This window comes from Psammomys obesus, unplaced genomic scaffold (genome assembly GCF_907164565.1).
Source record: "Psammomys obesus unplaced genomic scaffold, mPsaObe1.curated_primary_1811, whole genome shotgun sequence".
In the NCBI taxonomy this organism is placed as follows: Eukaryota; Metazoa; Chordata; class Mammalia; order Rodentia; family Muridae; genus Psammomys; species Psammomys obesus.
Genome location: NW_026585686.1, coordinates 4,683,400 through 4,709,032, shown reverse-complemented (window position 1 = coordinate 4,709,032; position 25,633 = coordinate 4,683,400). Strand labels below are relative to the sequence as shown.

The window sequence follows — 25,633 nt, the reverse complement described above, 5'->3', positions numbered from 1 at the left end:
AGGAGGATGTTTGAGGGCAAGTAGGAATTTATTAGGTGAAGCCTCTGAATTTTCTAGTCACTTTCCCACTGCTTCTCAGACATGAAACACTAGTGCTTGCTTGTTCACAAAATTATTTTTCACATGCATTAAGAATTGCTCAAATAAATACCTGGCCTCTCCAGGCTTTCAAAGTCCAGACCATCAGACTGACTGTAATTTGTACATTCTTAGACTCTGTCTCTCATTGTTTGATATGTCTGAAGTAGGAATCTTTCTCTCATAAATACTGTGATACTGTTTTTGGACATATCTTTGAAATGTTTGAATTAATGTTTGAAGCATTTTGAAAGATTAGCTGAAGATGGTATAATAGAATCCAATCCCTTGGGCTTAAAATTCACTGAAGATTTCTTGATACAGAGCTCTGTAACCCCAAATCTGCACTATTTAGGGAAGATGATAAGTTAACTAATAGCTGCTTTCATTATTATTATGCAGGTTGTATCTGAAGGCACCTCTGTGTTTTATGATGGATATGATTACACTTTTCTCTCATAGGAATCAGAAGACTGTCACAGGATTAGTTGAGTAAGAACTCAACTGTTGTTTTAAAACATTTGTTAGGTAGATTGGAAGTTTTACTAACTCAGCTCATTATGAGATATTAATATGTTATTCATAAATCCATGTATTGTCTCTTATAAGATTGAAATCTAGGTCAAATTACAACCTGAATTTAATTTTAGTACAGAAAATAAGTGTGCCATATTTAAAACCTGTGTTCTAAATTTTAAGCACAGTAGATCAAAGTACATCTCATTTAAATAAATCTTCTGTAATGAAGATTCAATTATTTTCCCCAAACTTTCTCTGTGTGTGTGTGTGTGTGTGAGAGAGAGAGAGAGAGAGCTCACACACTCATCTGTGTACATCTCTGTGTGCACGTGTGAACACATGTGAGGATGTACATGCACACATGTGCTTATGGAGGCCAGTCTTGCTGCTCCTCAGAGCCATTCACCTTGTTTCTTGAGACAGAGTCTTAGGGGAGGTGGTGACTAATGAGCTCCAGGGATATTCTTGGGTCCCCAAACTGGGGTTATAAATGTGCATCACCCCGCCCAACTTTTTACCTGGGCGCTGGCTCTAAACTCTGTTCCTTACACTTGTGCAAAAAGCGCTTTCTCCCCTGAGCTGCCTCCACACCCTATCCCAAAGCTTTCTTAGTGACCATTTTCAGTATAAAATATGAGGTTCGTCTTTATTTTCCAGAAACTGTAAGAGTTGTTTATTTTAATATTTTAATAATTTTGCTTTCAAATTAAAGAAATTATGCTTTAAGGGCAACTTTGTTTGAATTTTATGTGACATTATTTTTACTTCTTAAGGCCATGATTAAAAGTTTCATGGATGTCTACCAGCTTGCAAGCACCAGAATCGCTACATTAGAGAAAGAAATGACGTCACACAGAAATCACATCGCAACCCTCAAGTCTGAGCTCCACACAGCTTGCCTAAGAGAGAATGAAAGTTTACAGTCGGTGAGTCCTGGCCAGAATGGCTTTGTCTTCTTTGGGTCTTGGGCCACATTTATATTTATGTTTTTATTGCTTATAAGAACATTTCTCTCTCTGCATATGTATGTATGTAATTAGGATAAGTGATCAATCAACATGAAATTAGTATGGAGAAACATTTGAGAGAAAAAAAGCAATTAATTTTTCCACTGTATCATGTACAAAGATACACATATTGTTATCAAGCTCAAATACTGCATCAGGATTCCTTTGTTTGGCAGTGCGGCTGACAGTTGGGTTTGGCAGTATGCATAGTTAAGCTTATAACTGTCTGAAGATTCACTGTGTCCCATTAAGACAGAATATTATTAATTATGCGTATAACCAAAATGGTAATTAGAACATGTGATTATTCTCTGTAGAAAACTAGACTTATTCATAATACATGCCTAGCTAAAATGCATGTTGTGATTCATCTATATGATTAAAATTCTGTTTCAGCACTCATTTTATGTCTTAAAATTTTAGCCATGATGAAATTTGGGCTAATTTAAAATTTAAAAAAAAATCTGCATTTGGGATATGCATTTGGGGAGTTTTATAAGATGAATGTGCTCATGATGTAGTGGAATGTAACAAACATTCAGAGGGCTGTTAGTGATTGGAGTATGTGTCTTCCTTTTTTGATGTGCTTATGATGCATCGGATGACTTCTAAGTAAAAACTACCATTTTGACGTTAAGCTGTGGACCAGTTTCAAATGATGATACTGTTTAGTAGAACAGGAGTTAACCTGGCTGACCTCAGGTGGGTGAGAATTGGGGTTTGGCTCTTTGCCTTTCAGTTTGAGCTCCACTGCCAGCGTTCCAGTGATATCTTTGGGACTGTGGTGTTTGGAACTGAAGCCACCAGCCAACACTTTCCAACTGGCAGGCTCCTTGTCCCACTGTTCTCTGCCTCTCTTTGCCCCATATTGCCTGTGAAGTTTTCTTTTCTTTTTCTTTCTTTTTTGTTATGTTTGTAGCAGTTTTACTTGTAATAGCCAGAATCAGGAAACAACCCAGATGTCCCTCAGTTTAGGAATGGATACAGAAATTGTGGTACATTTACACAATGGAATAATACTCAGCAATCAAAAACAATAAATCATGAAATTTGCAGGCAAATGATGGGAACCAGAAAAGATCATCCTGAGTGAGGTATCCCAGAAGCAGAAAGACACACAGGGTGTATACTCACTTACAAGTGGATATTAGACCTATAATATAGGATAAACATACTAAACATATATAATATAGGATAAACATACCAAAGAAGCTAATCACGTAGGACAACTCTGGGTAAGATGCTCAATCCTCATTCAGAAAGGCAAAGGAGATGGACATCGGAAGAGGGCGAACACAGAACAGGACAGGAGCCTACCACAGAGTGCCTTCGAAAGACTTTTAACATATCTTAACATAGCTTTAGAGGGTAGATTGAGGAACTGAGAGCTTTTCTTTTGGCTTTCCTTGGGGACAGTATCATCTGGCTTTCCTTACCACGCTCCCTCACAGTTGAACTTGTCTCACTCTCTTTGTATCACGTTATCCCGGACAGTGCAAGGCAAGGCCCAGTTTAAGTCCACCTTTCTTGTCAGTCAGGCTTACAGGACTGCTAACTTCATAGAAAATAGTTATCTTTGACAAGTGCCTGTGAAGTTTTCTTACTTTCCTTGCTTTACTCTTTTTGTCATAGTTCCTGCCATCCACTGACCCATGAAGTATTTCATGTAGTTGTTTATGGTCTGTTTGTCCCCTGCCCTCACCTGAACCTCAGATAAGCTCTACAAATACAAGCTCTTTTGAGGTATTCTTCATTGCCACAAAGACACCTTGGGCCAAGAGCAGTTCGGCCACAGTTGATATCTAATATTTATGAAGACAAATATTATGAATTTTTCTAATAAACATTAAAAAGCCAGTAACTTGGGACCCAGGGTGTTAGTTCAAATTTATATGACATTATTAGATTTTTAAATGAGAGCTTAATGATGCTTTGATTTCTGCTAAGAGAAATTAAGATAAATAGAGAACATTGCGCATTTGAACACTTGAATTTACATATTCACCTTTCTTCATGTTTATTCTCTGATCTCATTGGTTAGTATTGCATTATACTGTTTAGCTTCTGTTAATTCAGTTGGGTTATACCAGCCCTTATTGCTTAAAACTAATTGCTTGTCCTTTAAGAAAGGCAAAACTTGGTAAACAGAAATTGTTTCTTTAATTGTGATTTGTTATTAAGAAACAATTTGAATTTTATAGGCTAATGTTACAAATGACTGTAAAATAAATAATTCCTGTGTAAAAAAAAAATGTTATTTGTTTTAACCACTTACAGTTTTTGGATTTTTTTGTGTCAAAATATTTTATTTGTCTTTTTTATTACTATTTATTTACTTTTTATCCCAGCTATAGCCTCCTCTCTAGTCCCCTACCAAACCTGCCCTCCCTCCCTCTTATTCTCCCATGCCCTTCCCCAAGTCTACTGATAGGGGAGGTCCTTCTCCTCTTCCATCTGACCCTAGCTATTAGGTCTCATCAGGACTGGCTACATTGTCCTCCTCTATAGCCTGGTAAGACTGATCCCCCCTCAGGGGGAAGTGATCAAAGAGCAGGTCAATCAATTCATGTCAGAGACAGTCCCTGTTCCCCTTACTAGGGAACCTACTTGGACACTGAACTGCCACGGGCTACGTCTGTGCAGGGGTTCTAGGTTATCTCCATGCATAGTCCTTGGTTTGAGTATCAGTCTCAGAAAAGACCCCTGTGCCCAGATTTTTTGGTTCTGTTGCTCTCCTTGTGGAGTTCCTGTCCCCTTCAGGTTTTTCTATCTCCCCCTTCTTTCAAGATTCCCTGTATTCTGCCCAAAGTTTGGCTATGAGTCTCAGCATTTGCTTCAAAACCCTGCTGGGTAGAGCCTTTCAGAGGCCCTCTGTGGTAGGCTTCTGTCTTGTTCCTTTTTTTCTCCATTTTCCAATGTCCATCCTGTTTGCCTTTCTGAATGAGGATTGGTCATCTTACCCAGGGTCCTCCTTCTTGCTTAGCTTCTTTAGGTGTACAGATTTTAGCATGATTATCCTATATTATATGTTTAATATCCACTTATAAGTGAGTATATACCATATGTGTCTTTCTGCTACTGGAATACCTCACTGAGGATAATCTTTTCTAGTTCCTACCATTTGCCTGAAAATTTCATGATTTCCTTGTTTTTAATTGCTGTGTAGTATCCGATTGTGTAAATGTACCACAATTTCTGTATCCATTCCTCAGTTGAGGGACATCTGGGTTGTTTCCAGATTCTGGCTATTACATATTAAAGCAGATGCTGAGACTCATAGCCAAACTTTGGGCAGAGTGCAGGGAATCTTACAAAAGAAAGGGGAGATAGAAAGACCTTGAGGGGACAGGAGCTCCACAAGGAGAGCAAGAGAACCAAAAAATCTGGGCACAGGGGTCTTTTCTCAGACTGATATGTCAACCAAGGACCATTCATGGAGATAACATGATTTTTATGGCAGAAATTTAGTTATAAATTATAAATATAATTATAAGAGAAATTATATCCCACATAGTAAGTACATTTTTCTTGCTTTTAAAAATGCAGTTTTTTTTACATAGGGACTTATTTTTATAGTAAGAAATCTAGAAGTAGAAGCTTATTTTTGCTACTTTAGTGGTTCATTTTATAAATGTAATTTCTAAGCTACTTCCTTGTTGTTCTCAGATGTAGCAAAAAGCTCTAAGATTTAAACTCACATCGAAGTTAGAAGGATAAGATGCTTCAGCAGCATTTGATACATAGATTCTAGTTCTGTCTATTGTTAACAATGGGGTTTGGATCTCAGAATTTTCAACTGTTAATGAGGATGATGATATTGCTCCCTAACAGAGATATTGGAAAGTCTACTGAGAAATGTTCAAGTATGTGTACTATTAGTTTAATAATCTTTATTCAGATAGAAAGCAATTTGATTGCATCACTTTAGGAAGCTTATTTGATAGCTTAATACTTAAGTGGCATCATTTTGCTCTGCTTTGTACTGTAGCTTGAGTGTGTACTTCTCCATCTATGACAACCTCAGTGTATCCCAAAAACTGAGATCTTTGCTCTTTCTAAGGTCTTTCTCTCTCTTTTTCATTAACACATTCTTAAGGTTCAGTCTAAAAATGTCTAAGGATAAAGCTATGAAATTCAATTTATAGTTCTGAGTATAAGGCAAGGTTATAAAGGAGGCTATGAAAGAAAAACCAAAAATATACCATTGGGATAAAATATTTCAAGAAGAATCTGTTGTCAGTAGTGTCAGGTGCTTTGGAAGTACAGTAGAAAAGAGGTTGAAAATATCCTTTAGACTTGACTGTGGAAGCCACTGGTTACCTTAATAAAAGCTCTTTAAGTAAGGTTTTGGTGGATATGGGGGAACTGACTCTTTCCACACCATAGTGATTTTATACTACCTCAAAGGTTTAGCAAATGGATGTGAGACAGAGGCAGTATGTTCTGAGGGTCTAGGGGGTTCTAAGATACGAGTGATTTCAGTGGTTATTGTCTTGAGACCCCTAAGTACAGGCCTCCTATTCTGTCCAGGGTACACTACTTTTGTCAGTTTAGGACACAGCATGTCTTTTTACAACCTCCCTTTTAAAAATCTATCTGTGCTTTTACTTACTATGAGTTTCTTCTGAAAAGGAATGGTTTGGTTTTCCTAATGCATTTTCATAGTCTCTTTTTTTTATTAAGAAATTAGGCCATTTATAATTAATATATTACTCATAGGCTTGGGTTTTTTTTTCTGCCATTTAAAAATGTTTGTTTCTTCTGTATTTGTTTGTCTGTATTCCTTTTTTCCCCTTTGATTTTTTGAATTTGTTTTATCATTCCATTTTAATTTATCTACTGGCTTTTTATATAGCTTTTTTATTAGTGATATATGTGTATATATATATATATATATATTAAAGTTGTTATTAACTACTTCAAAGAAAGTTTATATAAGTGTGTATATATATATATATATATTAAAATTGTTATTAACCTCTTCAAAGAAAGTATAAAATCTTACAAGGAGTCCTCACCTTTCATTAAGGATCATTACAGAAAACTACACCAATCAAAATGTTGAATTTGAAGCTCAGTTCTAAGAGACACAAAACACTTCCTCACCTAAAGCTCATAGAACATTGTGAAGAAGGGCTTAAAGACTGTAAGAGCCAGAGAATGAAGGAATTTTCTAAGAGACTGTGTTCCCCAGTAATGCCACACATTACATCCACAATGTCTCACCAACACAACTGCCTAAATGTGAACTGAACAGGACAACAACAGTAGACATGCCAAAGACGGAGAAAAGCTCACAAGCGTCAACCGTATAGGCAACTAAGGAATTCTGAGAGCAGAAGAAATAATTTTTTCTAGGGAAGAACCCTCAGACTGGTTTTCCAATATCAAACAATCAGTCCTGAAACATACATACAAGTAACAATATCTAGACTGAGCCAGTTTATTTAGGAATATATTTATATACATAGACATATATGCATGCAGTAACAGTTAATTTAAAAAGAGGTTATGAAATTGAAAGAGAAGAAGGAGGAGTATACAGGAGGCTTTAAGGGTGAAAAAGGGGGAGAAATGATTTAATTGCATTATAATCTCAAAAAAGGGAAAAATTCCTACTAGGGTGTAAGTTATTTGTTTTCCCATAATTATATCATAATTGACCTAAATCTCTGTTTGCTATCATTTTTGTTGTTGTTGTTTTAGTCTGAGGAAAACATTTTTTAAAACTTTTATTAATTACACTTTATTTATTTTGTATCCCCTCACAAGCCCCTCCCTCCTCCCCTCCTAATCTCACCTTCCCTACTCCTTCTTCATGCATGCCCCTCCCCAAGTCCACTAATAGGGGAGGTTGAGGAAAACTCCTTGGCATTTGTTTTAGAGATTCACTCTTACAATGAATTTTGTAGTTCTGTTTCATTTTACAATGCTTTTATCTCACTTTATTTTTTGAAAATATTTTCACTGAATATGAAGTTCTGTATTGAGAGGAGTCTTCCCACTGTAAAGTGTCTTGTCACTTCCTTTTCTTTGTCATGGCTTCTGGTGGGAAATCTGCCATCACTCAAGTGTTTGATTCCCTACATCTCTTATCTCATTTTTTTCTCAACCTTCATTCAGGATTTTTTTAATCATTTTTTCCCAATCTGATTATAATATGTCGCAGCATAGTTAGTTGTTAGGTTTTGTGGTCAGTGGGTGGAGTTTCTTCTATTCAGTGAAGTTTCTTGCATCTCTGAATTTAGATCTTTTCAGAGATTTGGGAGGTCTTCAACCATTAGTTCTTAGAATCTCCCTAAACCAAGTAACTGCAGACATTGTATTCAAAGTTTATCCTCCCCCTCCTTTCCTCCTATTTCATTTTCCTGTTGTTTTGATTAGATGCGTTCTGTGAATCTATACAGGGTTACTATATTCCCCCTGTCATATTTTTCTGTGATGCAGATACAATAAAAATCTACTTTCCCTACTTTATTTTTTTACTTTTTTCCATTTTAATTTTAATTTTTATTTTTTTTATTAATTACAGGCTATTTACTTTGTATCCCAGGTATAGCTCCCTCCTTCATTCCCTCCCAATCCCACTCTCCCTCCCTCATTTCCTCCCTGCTCCTCTCTAAGTCCACTGATAGGGGAGGTCCTCCTCCCCTTCCATCTGACCCTAGCTTATTAGGGCTCATCAGGATTGGCTGCAGTGTCCTCTTCTGTGCCCTAGCAAGGCTACTCCTCCCTTGGCGGATGGTGGGGGGGAGGGAGATCAAAGAGTCAGCCACTGAGTTCATGTCAGAGACAGTCCTTGTTCCCCTTACTAGGGAATCCCACTTGGATGCTAAGCTATCATGAGCTACGTCTGAGCAGGGGTTCTAGGTTATCTCCATGCATGGTCCTTGGTTGGAGAATCAGTCTCAGAAAAGACATCCTGGGCCCAGATATATTAGGTCTCTGTGGAGCTTCTGTCCTCTTCAGGTCTTACTAACTACCCCTTCTTTCATATGATTCCCTGCACTCTGCCCAGGGTTTGGTTATGAGTCTCAGCATCTGCTTTGAGACATTGCTAGGTAGAGTCTTTCAGAGGCCCTCTGTGGTAGGCTCCTGTCCTGTTTCCTGTTTTCTCCTACTTCCAATGTCCATCCTATTTATCTTTCTAAGTAAGGTTTGATCATTTTACCCCGGGACCTCCTTCTTGTTTAGCTTCTTTAGGTGTACAGGTTTTTACTATGTTTATCCTATCTTATAGGTCTAGTGTCCACTTATAAGTGAGTATATACCATGTGTTTCTTTCTGCTTCTGGGATACCTCACTCAGGATGATCTCTTCTAGATCCCACCATTTGCCTGCAAATTTCATGATTTCCTTGTTTTTAATTGCTGAGTCGTATCCCATTATGTAAATATACCACAATTTCTGTATCCATATTTTTTACTTTTAAATTTTCAATTTGTTCCTTTTATAATTTTATCTGCTGAAAAATTTTATGCCTTCATTCATTTCAAGAATGTCAGTAACTGCTTTATTGCTTCATCTTGGGAGTAGTGTGAGCTTAGCCTTTAACAACTCAGCAAAGTTTCTTATTTTTGGTGTGCTGAGTAATTTTAGACTATTTCCTGAACATTTTATATATTGCATGATTTAAATTATAATTTTTACTATATTGATATTTTTCTAATTTATCATTAATTTTATTATTTTTCTTGCTAGAAGAAGTGGTACGATTGTCATTTCTTCACCTGTTTCCTATGTAGACATTCTGAAGTTTCTCTTGTCTTTCTAGTCACATGGGAGCTTGCACTTCTCCTAGCTTTGTAATATAGGCCTTACTAGGTGAATTGCTTAACCAGGAAATTATAAATGGAACTGATGTGTTATTTTCTAATATAAGTATTTAGTAATTCCTACATGGTCCCATGTATTCTCTCTTTTTAAAATTATGGTTTTTATTTTTGGATTATAATTTCCTCATTTCTCTCTTTTCTTTTCTTCCTTCCAAACCTTTCCAAATATTCCTTCCTTCTTTACAATTCATGACCTCTTGCCATTAATATATGTGTATGTGTTTCTAAATATCACAGTGTATTATTTCTAAATATATAAATACAACTTAGTCTGTATAATGTTACTAACCTGTAGGGATAACCAGCTAGTGTGTGCTCTTCTTTGGGGAAGACTGTTGCTCCCACTCTTAGGCATTAGTCACCTATAGTTCTTTGTGTAGGGTTGAAGTCTCAGGGGCTTTCCCCCATTTACTTTGGCATGCTTATTGGTGTCATCCATGCTCAGTTCATTTTAGGCTGTCATGTTGGTGAGACTTTATAGATGTAGCTTTGACATTACTGGGGGATAGTCTCGTGAAAAATTCCCCGTTCCTCTGGCTCTTTGAATCTTCTCACCTCCCTTTTTCTCAAGGATCCAAGTTTAGGTGCAGGAGTTGTGTTGTTTATGTATCAGTTGTGCCGGGCTACACAACTGTAATTTGATCGCTGTGGTTTTCTGTAAAGGTCTCTATGTATTACATCACAAAGAAGTTTCCTTGATGGGGAGTGAGGAGCGCCCTTGTTAGTGGGTGTGAGGACAAACATTGAGAATGTAGCTGGGATTCTATTTGTCAGCTCACCAGGTAACTAACAAGGTCAAGCTCAGGCTGCAAACTCAGAGCAGCACTCTGTGCGACCAGTGCTTCCAGTGCTGCTGGCACAATGTCCGCCGCACTTTAAGCTGCTTTCAGGGTGCCCTGTTTGTGTGCTCAGGAAATGTTTGACACCCGGCAGTTGATCCACTTTTCTGCTGCTGTAGGCTTGTCCCAGTCATGTGTAGCTTAGGAGTGCTCTTTAAATGAAGAGACCCTTTTCTCTAGCTCTTCTCGTGGGTAACCCTCCCTCAAGTCTCCAATTTCCAGGGGTTTCTTTCCTGCCTAACCTATTGCCACAAAAGATGAGATTTTCTTAGAGTTTTATCTGTCTATGCTGCCATACAGTTGCTGAGGCTTAGAACAAAGTGGGAAAAGAGAGAAAAGGGGAAGAAGCAGAGATTTTCCTCTACTGCCCACACTGGCTCTTAGGACTCCCTCTAGTAATCTGGCCAGAGATGGTTCCCTGTAAGGTAGAAAGAACAGAGGAAAAGAAACAGGAGCCCCGTGGTTCCATGGAACACATCTCTAGGCTGGCTTTCCTCTCCAAACTCACTCACTTCCCTTTGTTCTTCAAAGCCTTTAGCAAGTCCTTCTAGTATTTTCCCAAGATATTTCAGTTATAACAAATTCAAGAGCTAGGTTTTAGGGAGTTTCTTTATCTTAGGGGTAGCATGGTGTACACTAGGAATGATGGTGACTACAGTGTCAGATCATGGCATGTCAGATTTTTGCCTTTTGGGTAAGATTTTTAATGTCAGTGCTGCTATTCCTTATCTAATATTGGGGAATATTAATGCTGGCTGACATAGGTGTTTCAAATATCAGAGAAACAGAGTTAGTATTTTGTACCACCTTGTCTGCAAAGCACCGACTGTATGCTAGCACAGCCTCCATCGGGATCTCTGCAGCCTTGTGCCTGGTAGGTATAGATCATTTTATTCCTCACTTTCCGAGTGGGCATCATTTGAAGCATGGGGATTAAGATGGATAAGATATGATCCTGCCTTTGTGGTTTCCTATTCTTCCCTGGGAACATAACAAACACAAAAATAGGCATATAAAGTCCATGGGACACAGGTGAGTTAGAGGTCATTCTGCCTAACATTGTCAGAGGTATTGAGAAGGTCAGAAATGTCTGTGAGAGCTGCTGTAATGATTTGATAGCTTGTTAAAAGGGAAAAATGATCCAAACATGTTATTCTTTTTGTGAGAGATGAGCCTTCTGTGTAATAATTTTTTGGTGAATGAAGTTATATTTTGAATTGTGAATAATACGATAATATATTCTTGCTTTGGTTCTGTACCCTCTCTCTGTTAAAGTCTCTGGACTCAAACAGCTGTAGACAATAGAATCCCAAACTTCTTGTTAATGGTTCCTCCAACCCCACCTCCATGTGTTTCCACTCTGTTCTTATACAGTCGGGTCCCCTTTTGTTTTATAATCTGATTTGATGTCTATGTTTAGTTTATCTAGTGTTTATTTTGGTCATTTTGGAATCCTGTTAACTGGTCCTGTCTTCTAACACACACCTCACAAGTCATCACTACTTTCTCAGAGGCCTCTCCTACAAGGCTTTTGAGTAATGCAGATCTCTTTATAAATCCTGGGACTGTTATTTGTCAGTCATACAAATACCTTAAGCATCACCTTTGTTTTTAATATTTAGATGGAAGTGCCTGCATTATAAAGTTGTTAAAAGAATAAAATAAAGACAATGTCTGGCACATTAGTAGGTGTGTAATAAATGTTATTTCTCTTGCCTACATGAAAACATATTTTTCTGTTATTTGTGTCTTATGTAGCTAAGCTTTAAATATGTTAATTATGAGGAAATCTTCTTCAGTGTAGGCAAGAAAATAGGGCAAGCAGCTGTTAGCCAGGACATCATGTGTAAAGAGAAGTCACTCTACGCTGGTGCAGAGTGTGGGTCCTGCGTCCCAGCTCCATGCCAGGGTAGAACTTACCCACCTTTACCTCTTGTCTGGTGCTATGCTGGGACTGAAGTGTGCAACAAGGCAGCTCTTCACTGTTACAACCTACAAGGAGAGAGGAGAATGCAGCCATGGCTGGCATACTGAATGCAGGCAAAGGGTGAGGAAAAGCCTCCTCTGGGAACTGAAATCTTAGCTGATAGAGTAAAGATGACTTAGGCGCTGATAGAAGAAAACACTTCATGCTTACAAGTTGAAAGACATCCAGTATTATGTGGAGCTTGTGGGAGACAACCCTGGAGGACATGGGGAGCTTGTAAGAGCTGGCACTACAGGATGTGGGGCCAGATCAGTGGTCCATGGGCAGTGACAGGCTCTGCTCTTGAGAAATTCTCTGACCGAGTTATCTCTGGTAACTGTTAAAAAGCACTTCCCTGCTTTGCTTTATTTTTCCTGCTCTAAATTAATTTTATTCTGTTTGTCATCCAAATTTACTCACATTTTCTGCCAGTCCACACACATTTTACATTTTGCTAAATACTGCTTACTTACTAAGTAAGCTGTTGGACCCCCTATTTGTTTATCATAAGCTCCAGCCACTGCCTTTGGATATAGATAGAACTAAGGAAGAGAAGCACAAGATGCCCATAGTGACAGCTCAGCCAACACACAAACATTATATTTGATCTTCATATTCCTTTCTGAGCTTTTTGAGGTTTTGAATATTCTAAAAACTTGAGGGTGCTTTTGCACAGTAAACAGGGTCAAAGGGAACAGCCCACGTTGCACTGGCCTTACATTGTCACTTCCGGCGCTGTACATGCTACTTTTAAAGAGGCTCTGCTTTTGTGTCTGGACAGTGGGCTTAGTGGTTAGCTGCTCTGGCTGCCATTCCAGAGGACCTGCATTTGTTTCCAAGCACACACATAGTGGCTCATAACCACCTGTATTTCTAGATTCAGGGCATTTGATATCCTTTTCTGGCCTCCACAGGCACCAGGCATGCCCACGGCGCACATACATACAATCAGGAAAAACATCAATATACATAAAATAAAGTTTTTTAAAAGGTAAAAAAAGAAGAAGAGAATAGGAAACAACCTAGGAACCTGCTACAGGGGGCTTCTGAAACCCAGAAGAAGAAAACAGGAAACATCCTAGGAATCTGCCACAGAGGGCATCTGAAAGCCTCTGCCCTGCAGACTATCAAAACAGATGCTGAGCCTGATGGCCAACTGGCGGGCAGAGTGAATGGAATTTTATGTAAGAAGTGGGAAATAGCAAGAGCTGGAGAGGACAGGAACTCCACAAGGAGAGCAACAGAACAAGAAAATTTGAACACAGGGAACTTCCCAAAGACTCATACTCCAACCAAGGACTATTCATGGAGATAACCTAGAACCCCTGCACAGATGTAGCCCATGGCAGTTCAGTGTCCAAGTGGGTTCCATAGTAATGGGAACAGGGACTGCTTCTGACATAAACTGATTGTCCTGCTCTTTGATCACCTCCCCCTGAGGGGGGAGCAGCCTTACCAGGCCACAGAAGAAGACAATGCAGCCATTCCTGATGTGATCTGATAGACTAAGATCAGAAGGAAGGAGAGGAGGACCTCCCCTATCAGTGGATGTGGAGAGGAGCATGCATGCAGAAAGGGGAAGTAGGGTGGGATTGGGAGAGGAGGAGGGAAGGGTTTATGGGGGGATACAAAATGAATAAAGTGTAATTATTAATAATAATAATAATAATAAAAAGGTAAAAAAAGAAAAGATCCTTTTTCATGATGCATTATCAGGTGCATGACTTTTGAGTATTTAGATTTATATGTATGGAGGGCCAAGATGGCGGCGCTGGGAGAACACTGTGTCTGAGAAGCGGGACAACACACTCCATGCAGCGAACAGGAGACTGAACTCTGGGCCCTAACAACAACAATCATGTTTCCCAGGTGAGGGGAGGCTCCCATGGCATGGGAAGCGGTCGGGTCCACTCTCGGACACACAGCCAGAACCCGGAAGAGAACCCGGCTAACTCGGGCTTTGGGTCTCCAGGCTGGTGCTGCAAGCCTGCATGTCCCGATCACTTTCCCAGGCTGATCGGTGGGCACAAGGGTGCCTGAGACTAAGTGTCCCAGTCACAAAAAACCCCACGGGGAGGGAAAGTTGCGAGACTGATCACGGGTCACCTAGTCTTTCCCTGGAAGGTCTCGCTGACTGCGGGTACCCGTCGTCATCACAACTGAGCTCCCACCGCGCGGAGAGCAGCTGCGTGCGCAGCTCAAAATCCCTACTCCCTCTTCAGAGGAGGCAGGAGGCATCCAGCAGAATCTGCCACAGACCACATTGTCTGTACCCCAACCCGAGATCGGGGCTGAGAAAACCCAATCCTTTCGGGCCCTCCCACAAACGCCGCCATAACCCTGCCACAGCAGAGCAGAAGGATAAAGAGGCGCACAGCGGGTTCACAGTGCTGGAACTCCAGTGCTGCCGGCCGCTCCTAGCAAACAAACTACAGCTCGGGATCTGGGACTATGGTCATTCAACACATCCTGAGATTATCCTGGGTCCAGCGCAATAAGGTCTAGCAGCAAGTTCTATCACCGCCCCCCCAGCAGAGAAATGCTGGCTCAGGATCCGACTGAGAAGCCCCAACCCCTGCTGACACTCCCCTGAGAGCACCTCCATAAGCTTACCCTAGCAGAGGGGAAGGGCAGAGGGGAAGGACAGAGAGGCAGCCTGCCAAAGACACAGCACCCTCTCTCCAGCTCACCCAGTGGTCCCTAGCAGAGAAACCCATGCTCTGGATCTGAGGACACTCAACCCTACCTGGTACTCTCTCGGGATCAGCAAACATAGATTCTACCGCCAGGCTGCTTCTGGCAGAGAGATCTGGGCCCAGGATCTGGGATTGAGTACACTCAACCTAACTCTTTCCCGCGCCACCCAGGGACCAGTCAACATAACCCCTTCTGGCAGAGGGAAAGGTCAGAGAGGCAGCACACAGGAAAGATGGACACCGAGTACAGCGGCCACAGTGTCACAGAGCTGACTGTTAGCCTACCCATGCACTTCCGCAGCAGGACCAAAACAGAGAGTAGTGAGCAAGGGGAACCCCTGTGCATTCCAACTGGTCCTGCAAGAGAGTGAGTGAGCCTTCTAGGGAGAGTTTGCCCCAGACCTAGGGCTTCTCCACAGAAGCAACCAGACGAGATCCCTGCCACCCACACCCCTAGTGTGGGCATCATAGGGATTCTTGGGATAGCGACCCAAACATTGAAGCCTCTGCCTTGCAGGTCCACCAGGGTAATCCAGGCAAACAATCCCTGGATCTCAGTCAGAACTGCGTAATAGTGACTTGCAGGCCACTGCAATAGTCAGAGAATCCGCGCATGCACACTGCACCCGCTAAAAGCGCACGTGAATAGCGCCAGCATCACATTCCTTACTTAGGCAAAACTGAAACCACAGTGCACACTCCCAAACCAGTGAACCTCTCTCATCTTCCTGAAATAACAAACAGTCTACACGCACATGGAAACTGAACAACCTGTTACTCAACGACAGCTGGGTTAAGGAAGAAATAAAGAAAGAAATTAAAGACTTTCTAGAATTCAATGAAAATGAAGGCACAACATACCCAAATTTATGGGACACATTGAAAGCAGTGCTCAGGGGAAAATTTATAGCACTAAGTGCCTGCAAGAAGAAATTCGTAACATCACATACAAACAACTTAATGGCCCAACTGAAAACCCTAGAAAAAAAAGAAGCAGATACACCCAAGAGGAGCAGAAGGCTGGAAATAATCAAACTCAGGGCTGAAATCAATCAATTAGAAACAAATAAAACTATTCAAAAAATCAATGAAACAAAAAGTTGGTTTTTTGAGAAAATCAACAAGATAGACAAACCCTTAGCCAAACTAACTAAAAAGCAGAGAGAATCTATCCAAATCAGCAAAATCAGAGATGAAAAGGGTGACATAACTACAGACACTGAGGAAATTCAAACAATGATTAGGTCATACTACAAAAGCCTATATGCAACAAAATTTGAAAACCTAAATGAAACGGACAATTTTCTTGATAGATTCCATCTTCCAACATTAAGTCAAGATCAGATAGAAAGACTGAACAGCCCTATATCCCCCCAAGGAGATTGAAGCAGTCATTCACAGTCTCCCCTCCAAAAAAAGCCCCAGGCCAGATGGTTTCAGCGCGGAATTCTACCAGACCTTCAAAGAAGTGCTCACACTAATTCTCCTCAAACTATTCCACAAAATAGAAACAGAAGGTACATTACCAAACTCATTCTATGAAGCAACAGTCACCCTGATACTTAAACTACACAAAGACCCATTAAAAAAAGAGAACTTCAGACCTATCTCTCTTATGAACATTGACGCAAAAATACTCAATAAAATACTTGCAAACCGAATCCAAGAACACATCAAAGATATCATCCACCACGACCAAGTAGGCTTCATCCCAGGCATGCCAGGGTGGTTCAACATACAAAAATCCATCAATGTAATCCACCACATAAACAAACTGAAGGAGAAAAACCACATGATCATCTCCTTAGATGCTGAAAAAGCATTTGACAAAGTCCAACACCCATTCATGTTTAAAGTCTTGGAGAGATCAGGTATACAAGGCACGTATCTAAAGATAGTAAAGGCAATATACAGCAAGCCTATAGCCAACATCAAACTCAATGGAGAGAAACTTAAATCAATCCCACTGAAATCAGGGACAAGACAAGGCTGCCCACTCTCTCCCTCCCTCTTCAACATAGTACTTGAAGTCCTAGCCAGAGCAATAAGACAACTAAAGGAGATCAAGGGGATACAAATCGGAAAGGAAGAGGTCAAAGTGTCACTATTCACAGATGATATGATAATATATATGAGCGACCCCAAAATTCAACCAGAGAACTCCTCCAGCTGATAAACACCTTCAGCAAATTGGCAGGATACAAAATCAACTCAAAGAAATCAGAAACCCTCCTGTATACCAAAGACAAAAGGGCCGAGAAAGAAATTAGGGAAACAACACCCTTCATAATAGCCACTAATAACATAAAGTACCTTGGGGTGACACTAACCAAGCAAGTGAGAGACCTGTTTGAGAAAAACTTCAAGTCTCTGAAGAAAGAAGTTGAAGAAGATCTCAGAAGATGGAAAGATCTCCCGTGCTCATGGATTGGTAGGATTAACATTGTGAAAATGGCCATCCTGCCAAAAGCAATCTGCAGATTGAATGCAATTCCCATCAAAATACCAACTCAATTCTTTACAGACCTTGAAAAAAAGATTCTCAGCTTCATATGGAGAAACAAAAAACCCAGAATCTCCAAAACAATCCTGTACAACAACAGATCATCTGGAGATATCTCCATCCCCGATCTCAAGTTGTACTACAGAGCAATAGTAATAAAAACTGCATGGTATTGGCATAAAAACAGAAAGGAGGATCAATGGAACCGCATAGAAGACCCAGAAATAAACCCACACTCCTATGAATACTTGATTTTTGACAAAGAAGCCAAAACCATTCAATGGAAAAAAGACAGCATCTTCAACAAATGGTGCTGGTCCAACTGGATGTCCACATGCAGAAAAATGAAAATAGATCTATATTTATCACCCTGCACAAAACTAAAGTCCAAGTGGATCAAAGACCTCAACATAAAACCAGATACTCTAAATCTGTTAGAAGAAAAAGTGGGGAACAGCCTAGAACTCATTGGCACAGGAGACAACTTCCTGAACAGAACACCAACAGCACAGGCTCTAAGAGCAACAATCAATAAATGGGACCTCATGAAACTGAAAAGCTTCTGTAAAGCAAAGGACACAGTCATCAAAACAAAACGACTGCCTACAGATTGGGAAAGAATCTTCACTAACCCTTTATCTGACAGAGGACTAATATCGAGTATATACAAAGAACTAAAGAAGCTGAAAAGCAGCAAACCAAGTAATCCAGTTAAAAAATGGGGAGCAGAGCTAAACAGAGAATTCTCTGTAGAGGAATATCGAATGGCAGAGAAACACTTAAAGAAATGCTCATCTTCATTAGCCATCAGGGAAATGCAAATCAAAACGACCCTGAGATATCACCTTACACCCATCAGAATGGCCAAGATGAAAAACTCAAGGGACAACACATGCTGGAGAGGTTGTGGAGAAAGGGGAACCCTCCTCCACTGCTGGTGGGAATGTAAACTGCTACAACCACTCTGGAAATTTATCTGGCGCTTTCTAAGACAATTAGGAAAGTGCTTCATCAAGACCCAGCTATACCACTGCTAGGTATATACCCAAAGTTTGCTCAAGTACACAAAAGGGATATTTGCTCAACCATGTTTGTAGCAGCTTTATTTGTAATAGCCAGAACCTGGAAACAACCCAGATGTCCATCAACAGAGGAATGGGTACAGAAATTGTGGTATTTTTACACAATGGAATACTACTCAGCAGTCAAAAACAAGGAAATCATGAAATTTGCAGGCAAATGATGGGATCTAGAAAAGATCATCCTGAGTGAAATATCCCAGAAGGAGAAAGACAAACACGGTATATACTCACTTATATAGACCTATAAGATGTGATAAACATAAAGAAATCTGTACACCTAAAAAAGATAATCAAGAGAGCAGACATGGGGTAAGATGATCAATCCTCGTTTAGAAAGACAGATGGGATGTGCATTGAACGTATGACAGGAGTCTACTGAGCGCATTTGAAAGACTCTAACTAGCAGTGTTTTCAAAGCAAAGACTCATGACCAAACCTTTGGCAGAGTATAGGGAATCATAAGAAAGAAGGGGAGTTAGTTTGATGGGGAAAGGATAGGAGCTCCACAAGGACCAAATATATCTGGGCACAGGGTCTTTTCTGAGACTGACATTCAACCAAGGACCATGTATGGATATAACCTAGAACCTCTGCTCAGATGTAGCCTGTGGTAGCTCAGTAACCAATTGGTTTCCCATAGTGAGGGGAACAAGGACTATTTCTAACAGGAACTCAATGACTGGCTTTTTGGCCTCCCACCCCCCAAGGGAGGAGCAGTCCTGTTAGGCCACAGAGGAGGGCTTTGCAGCCAGTCCTGAAGATACCTGATAAAACAGGATCAGATGAATGGGGAGGAGGTCCCCCCTATCAGTTGACTTGGCAAGGGGCATGGTGGAGATGAGGGAGGGAGGGAGGGACTGGGAGGGAATGAGGGATAGGGACACGGCTGGGATACAGAGTTAATAAAATGTAACTGATAAGAAAAAAAATTCAAAAAAAAAGAAAGAAAAGTAATAAAAAAAGATTTATATGTACATATTTATATAACATTTAAACATTGTACATTATTTTGTAAATAAACTCGTATACATAATAAATGTGACTTGTATAGTTTTTCAAGTAACGTAACAACTAAACTTGCTTCTGAACACCTCTCACTCTTTTATTTCTATTTCTAATTAAATTCTTGAGAGCATCAATTACTTGCTAGATGTCTACACTTTGATTTTCTGTAGGTGCTTTGTTGAGGTGCCAAGATGAATATTATCCAGCCAGAGAAGGGCCCTGTCCTCCAAGTTCTACTTTTACCAATACCCCTTGACCAATGCACAACTCTGGCCATTCTTTCCCACCAATATCCCCATTTAAAAATGCTAAGTCATACTCTCTTGACCACAAAATTTATATCCTCTCTCCTCTCTACCTCTGTGGGTATGATTTTTCCTGTACTACAGAACATGAGTTCAAATAAAATGACATTTCTTTTCCTCAACACACTTTCTAAAAGGGACAAAATTCCAAAACTGCTTATGGCAAAATGAACATTCCTTTGGCATACGTGTTCCCAGGTCTAGTCTTTACTTTTCCATTCTATCTGCCATATTAGTGCAAGAGTCGCCTTCTGAAACACAGATGTGGCCAGGGTTTAGCTGCACTCAAGACATATTTTTGTTCTGTGTGTTTCCTCCAGTTGTGCAAGACCTTTGTCACAGACATTCAGAGACAGTCTGGCTCTATCCAGCTTTTTACCCTAGCTCTGGTGGGCAGAAGGAAGGCTTCCCCTTTCTTGTCTAGATACCACATTACTCTGGGCACACAATCAATTACTGTATACATTACCATACTGGGAGGTGGTGTGCTCTCTGGTTTTATAATCTATTTCAACCACCTGATCTTAAGAAGTGCTGGTCTATTTGAATTGATATTAATTGGGGGAACCTTTCTTCCATAATATTTGTCCAATACCTACTAACTGCTCATCATGCCCTCTGCACAAACCGCAGTTCCCCTGAACTTGCCCAACCAGATTTTCTTGATTAATTCCCATCAAACTATGTTTCATGGTCTTCCCTAATGATGGTAAGATTGACTAGAATAATGTATATATTATTATGGCTATGATAAAATAAAATGAATTGAGTTCTTCTCTTTATTATTCTTCATAAAAATGATAAAACTTCAAGAATGTTTGTGGCAAAGCAAAGTGTCACTTTGGCATACCATTTAAATAATTTAAGCTTGTTGAATAGTTATGGCCCTTACTTCAGCACACAAAAACTGACTTTATAGTTTGCTTGGTGATGACAATTGAAAAGACAAATTAACAGGAATTGTGTCTCAGCCCTATAACAGCTGGGAGTATGAGAGGATTATTTCAGGCAGAAATAGAATTCACCTAAATCAGGTGAAAGTTCATTCTTAAAAGTGTATTTAAGAATGGGGGCTGTGAGTGAGCTATCCCAGAAGCAGAAAGACACACATGGTATATACTCACTCATATAGACATGTAATATAGGATAAACCTACTAAAATCTGTACATCTAAAGAAACTAATCAAGAGAGAGGACCCTGACTAAAATGCTCAATCCCCATCCGGAAAGGCAAAGAGGATGGACATCAGAAGAAGAAGAAAACAGGAAACAAGCTAGGAACCTGCCACAGAGGGCCTCTGAAAGGCTCTGCCCTGCAGACTATCAAAGCAGACGCTGAGACTTATAGCCAACTGTTGGGCAGTGTGCATGGGATGTTATGTAAGAAGTGGGAAATAGTAAGATCTGGAGAGGTCAGGAACTCCACAAGGAGAGCAACAGAACCAGAAAATTTAAACACAGGGGTCTTCCCAGAGACTCATACTCCAACCAAGTACCATGCATGGAGATAACCTAGAACCCCTGCACAGATGTAGCCCATGGCAGTTTAGTGTGCAGGTGGGTTACATAGTAATGGGAAGAGGGACTGCCTCTGATATAATGTGATTGGCCTGCTCTTTGATCACCTCCCCCTGAGGGGAGAGCAGCCTTACTAGGCCACAGAAGATGACAATGCAGCCACTCCTGATGAGATCTGATAGAATAAGATCAGAAGGAAGGAGAGGAGGACCTCCCCTATCAGTGGACTTGGGGAGGAGCATGCATGAACAAGGGGGAGGGAGGGTGGGACCGGGAGAGGAGGAGGGAGGGGCTTATGGGGGGATACAAAGTGAATAAAGTGTAATTAATAAAAAAAAGAATGGAGGCTGGAGATATGGCTCAGCAGTTGAGAGCACCTGTTGCTCTGTAAGAGGTCTTGGGTACACATCCATCCTTCTACATCTATAACCATCTATAACTGTCACATCTACATCTATCACAACTATCTATAATTTCAGGGTTGGGAGAATCAGTGTCCTCTTCAGGACGCCATGGTATGAGGCGTTCACATGGTGTGCATACGTACACAAGGCCCCCACACAAAAATTTAAAAATAGTTTTTTTTCCAGTTCATCAAATTTGCATTTATTCAGATCCTTTGTGGAGCCTGTTGAGTTGCAGTCTCTCTGTGTGTGTTAGTAGGCCCTGAGTCAGATTTATGCACTGAAAAATAAAGAAATTTTCATATTTGTCCTTTACTTTACCAGTAAAAAAATTCCAGATTAGAAGAGGTAAGAATAATTTATAGAGTGTTGTATTTAAGGATTCTGATGAAATTTAAGAAAAGACATTTTTAGCTTCTGCTTTTTGGGGAACACTTGCCACAAATTTATATATCACAACCTGGAGCTTCAAATTACTATCAGGTTAATAGTTTATGTTTTATAAAACTGAATAAATTTAAAAATTTTTATAAAATATTTTATAAAATTGAATAACTTGGAGAGAAGAAAATGTATGAACAAAATAATAATAAGATAAAAATTTCTTTAAAAGGAAAAACCCTCACCTGACATTCTAAGACAAGGAGCCTCCCGTGATGCCAGTCAGTTCATTTTCCTGTCGGCCATCCTCTGCTGGGCTGTAGCCCACCCTTAAGCTCGTTTGTTTCCCTGGTGAGACTTCCTTGGGGGAAACTAAATTTTCATTTGCAGTGGTTCAGTTGGAGAAAGTGTCTAGGTTAAGGATGGGCATACGTCCACTTCTTTCAGCTGTAGAACCCCATCTACTACAGACCCGTGCAGGCCCTGTGCATGCTGCCTCAGTCTCCATGAGTTCATATTTGCATCAATCTTGTTGATTTAGAGAGCCTTGTTTTCTTGGTGTCCTCCATACCTTCTGTCTCTTACACTTCCTGCTTCCTCTTCCATGGGATCCCCAAGCCCTCAGGAAAAAAGAATATATGTTTTAAAATTTTATTGTCTTGGACCCTTACCTCCTATCATATAAAAAATTAACTAAAAATGGATCAAAGCCTTGAGTACAAGACTTAAGATGCCCATAAAATCCATAAAAGCCCATAGGTTTAAATCTTCAAGTAATTAGATTTGGTAACTGATTCATAGATATAACACCGAAAGGGTAAAAGCCAGAAGAAACCCAAATTCATGAGAATTCTTCAAAATTAAAAACTTCTGTACATGAAAAGATAAAGCCACGGCAGGGAAAAGATAATCAACAAAATAGGAGAAAATATTTATAATTATATATCTAGTTAAGGTATAATATACACAATATAAGGAACTCTTTAACTCAATGCAGAAATGGATTTTAGTAGACAACTTTTTCAAAGAACATAAATATTCAACAAACTCTTAGGAGATACTTAACATGACTTGATGACTCCTCAGTAAGTCAAATTTGAAGTTTCCATTTGACACAGCAAGTCTACTTCTAGGTATATATCCAGATGAATTCAAAGCAGTTATTCAAACAAAATACTTTGGCATAGTAGCAGATGAATACTTACTATAGCCAAGGAGGTTTGCACAAAGTAATTCAGTTGATGAAGAGATAAGAACACATTGTTTCTAGACAGTGGTATATTATTTTGCCAGATGATTCAATACAGTTTTTAAAAATATTTTTAAAACGTATGTGTATGATGGTTTGTACGTGTCCTGTATTTAAAACCAGTGGCCATGGTGACCAGAGGAGGGTGTTATAGGCAGTTTGCGCTGTCATGTGGGTGCTTGGAACTGAACCCAGGTTTTCTGCATAAGCAGCAAGGGCTCTTCACTGCCGAGCTGTCTCTCCAAACGCAAAGTGCCATGAAGTTTTGATCCTTGTTGCAATATGCATGAAAGACCAGACACACCAGAACAGACCAGTTAGTCTTCAAGAGGCCACACTTGTATGAAATGTACCCAACTGGCAAATCTATAAAGATAAGAATCAGATTAATGGTTGACAGTTTGCATAGGAGGCAATGGAGATGAGTGTTGAATAGGTAGGTATGGGGTTTCCTTGGGATGAGGGAACTTTCTGAAATGAGATAGCTATGCCAAACTGCCGATGTACTTGATGATTTAAAATTGATAAGATGGTGAATTTTATGTTGTGTGTGCTTTACCATATTAATATTTTTTCATTGAGTTCTTGGCTGGTATGGGGTTCTTCTTACATTGGATGGCAAAGTAACATGACACAAAGACACAGGAAATTTGGGTTCCAGAGAGAATTTGTCTGTTGACTCATGTCAATGCTTTGAGAAATGAATCATGCAGTCTCCAGGAATCTTGCATTTTCTGGCTGTACAATGAAGAGCTTTAATTAAATGAAATCTGAATTCCTGCACAACTCTAAAATTCTTTTATTTGAGTTATAAACAACAATTTAGAATTCTGAATTCTATGCTTTATGTTGTTCCTGCTTCAACTTATACCAATAAAATGAATATGTTTCTAAATTTAGTTCTTTTCTGCACCAAGAAACCATTCACAAAAGCATACTAGCAATATAAACCTCACAATATAACTTATAACTAGGTAGTCAAAAAGTCCCCAAAGTAATTGGGCAATGGATTAGTATCCTTGTAAGAAATATTTCCTTTTTAATGCACAGTTTTTTTTGATATTTAATATGTTAGGAATGTGAACTTTTAACTTGTCAAACTATTGTAACATATTTGAAAATTATAGTAATTTGATTAAAATGTTGCCTATAAGGCAAAAGGTTTAGTTAATGGAATCCATATGTAATTAAAATGCAGAACTAAATGTAATCAGACTCCAGTGACTAGTGCCTTCATATTGATAGTTTTACAATGGCCTCTGGGGTTGAAAGTTTAAATGTTACAGAATATAATAGCACTGGCAATTGAGTTGTGTCGATGTTAGCAGCATAGTCATATGACGTGTGACTATGGCATCCTAGGCTGTCTTCACTGTAGCACTGTCTGTTGGCAGGTGGGAGATGCACATGGCTGCTGTGCCACTCGGAGAACATTCTTCACAGACAGACTAAGATGAAGGTCCCTGCCTCGAGCCAGGCCACACTCTTTTTTAATAACACAGTTGCTTAATTTGGGTGAATTCACTTGAATCATATGAAAGTAATAGATACAACGCTATGCGCAAAGCCACAAAAAAGTTAATTTTTTTCCCCTGAACTTAAAAAAAAAAGATTTTCTCTGGATGATTTTAAGAGTCGACATCCTGTGCTACAGTTCTCTAATCATCACCAGCACAATTTACAATCAGAACACACAGAGAGCCAGTTCAGAGCAGCTCATCTGTTGATCTTGGCAGCGGCCCTTCATCTTACTGTGTACAGCTGCCACTTAGGAGTGGGGGGGACTCAGCAGAGAGCTAGGGAGGGGGCCCTGCAAGGCTGGTCAAGCCAGGAGCACACAGACCTGCTTCATCTCAATGGTCTTTCGTATTTTACTGCCCTCCACCCTTTTTTAGCCCAAAATTAAATACGGACCTCTCCTGAGCCACTGTGCTCCAGGCATAAGAAATTGTAATGTCTGGCTTCCAGAAACTGTCCCGTCAAAATATGCTTCTGATTAGGTGGCTTAATTACAGCTGTGAAAACAATGTTGATTTAGGCCTCAAGATTCCAGGGCATGTCAGCTGCTATTAGCTAACCTTGGACTCAGTCCACCATTTAAAACTCTGTACCACTAAAGTCACCCTGCTTGACAACTTTTTATTTAGGTGGAAAAGTTGCCAAAAGCAGTACATTTTAATCAACATATTGTTCAACACACAGCTCCATTTGTATCACCATTAATGAGTTTATCAAGAACAAGGAAG

The 25,633-nt window shown here is 39.8% G+C and overlaps 1 protein-coding gene across 1 annotated transcript in view; it reads left to right on the top strand.

The window, feature by feature from the left end:
* The window catches only part of Ccdc171 (coiled-coil domain containing 171), a 330,679-nt gene that overhangs the window by 257,084 nt on the left and 47,962 nt on the right, over positions 1-25,633 (top strand). The window contains exon 26 of the mRNA XM_055591708.1: positions 1,371-1,523. Within this exon, the coding sequence (XP_055447683.1) occupies positions 1,371-1,523 (153 nt within the window). The remainder of the gene's footprint in view (positions 1-1,370; positions 1,524-25,633) is intronic.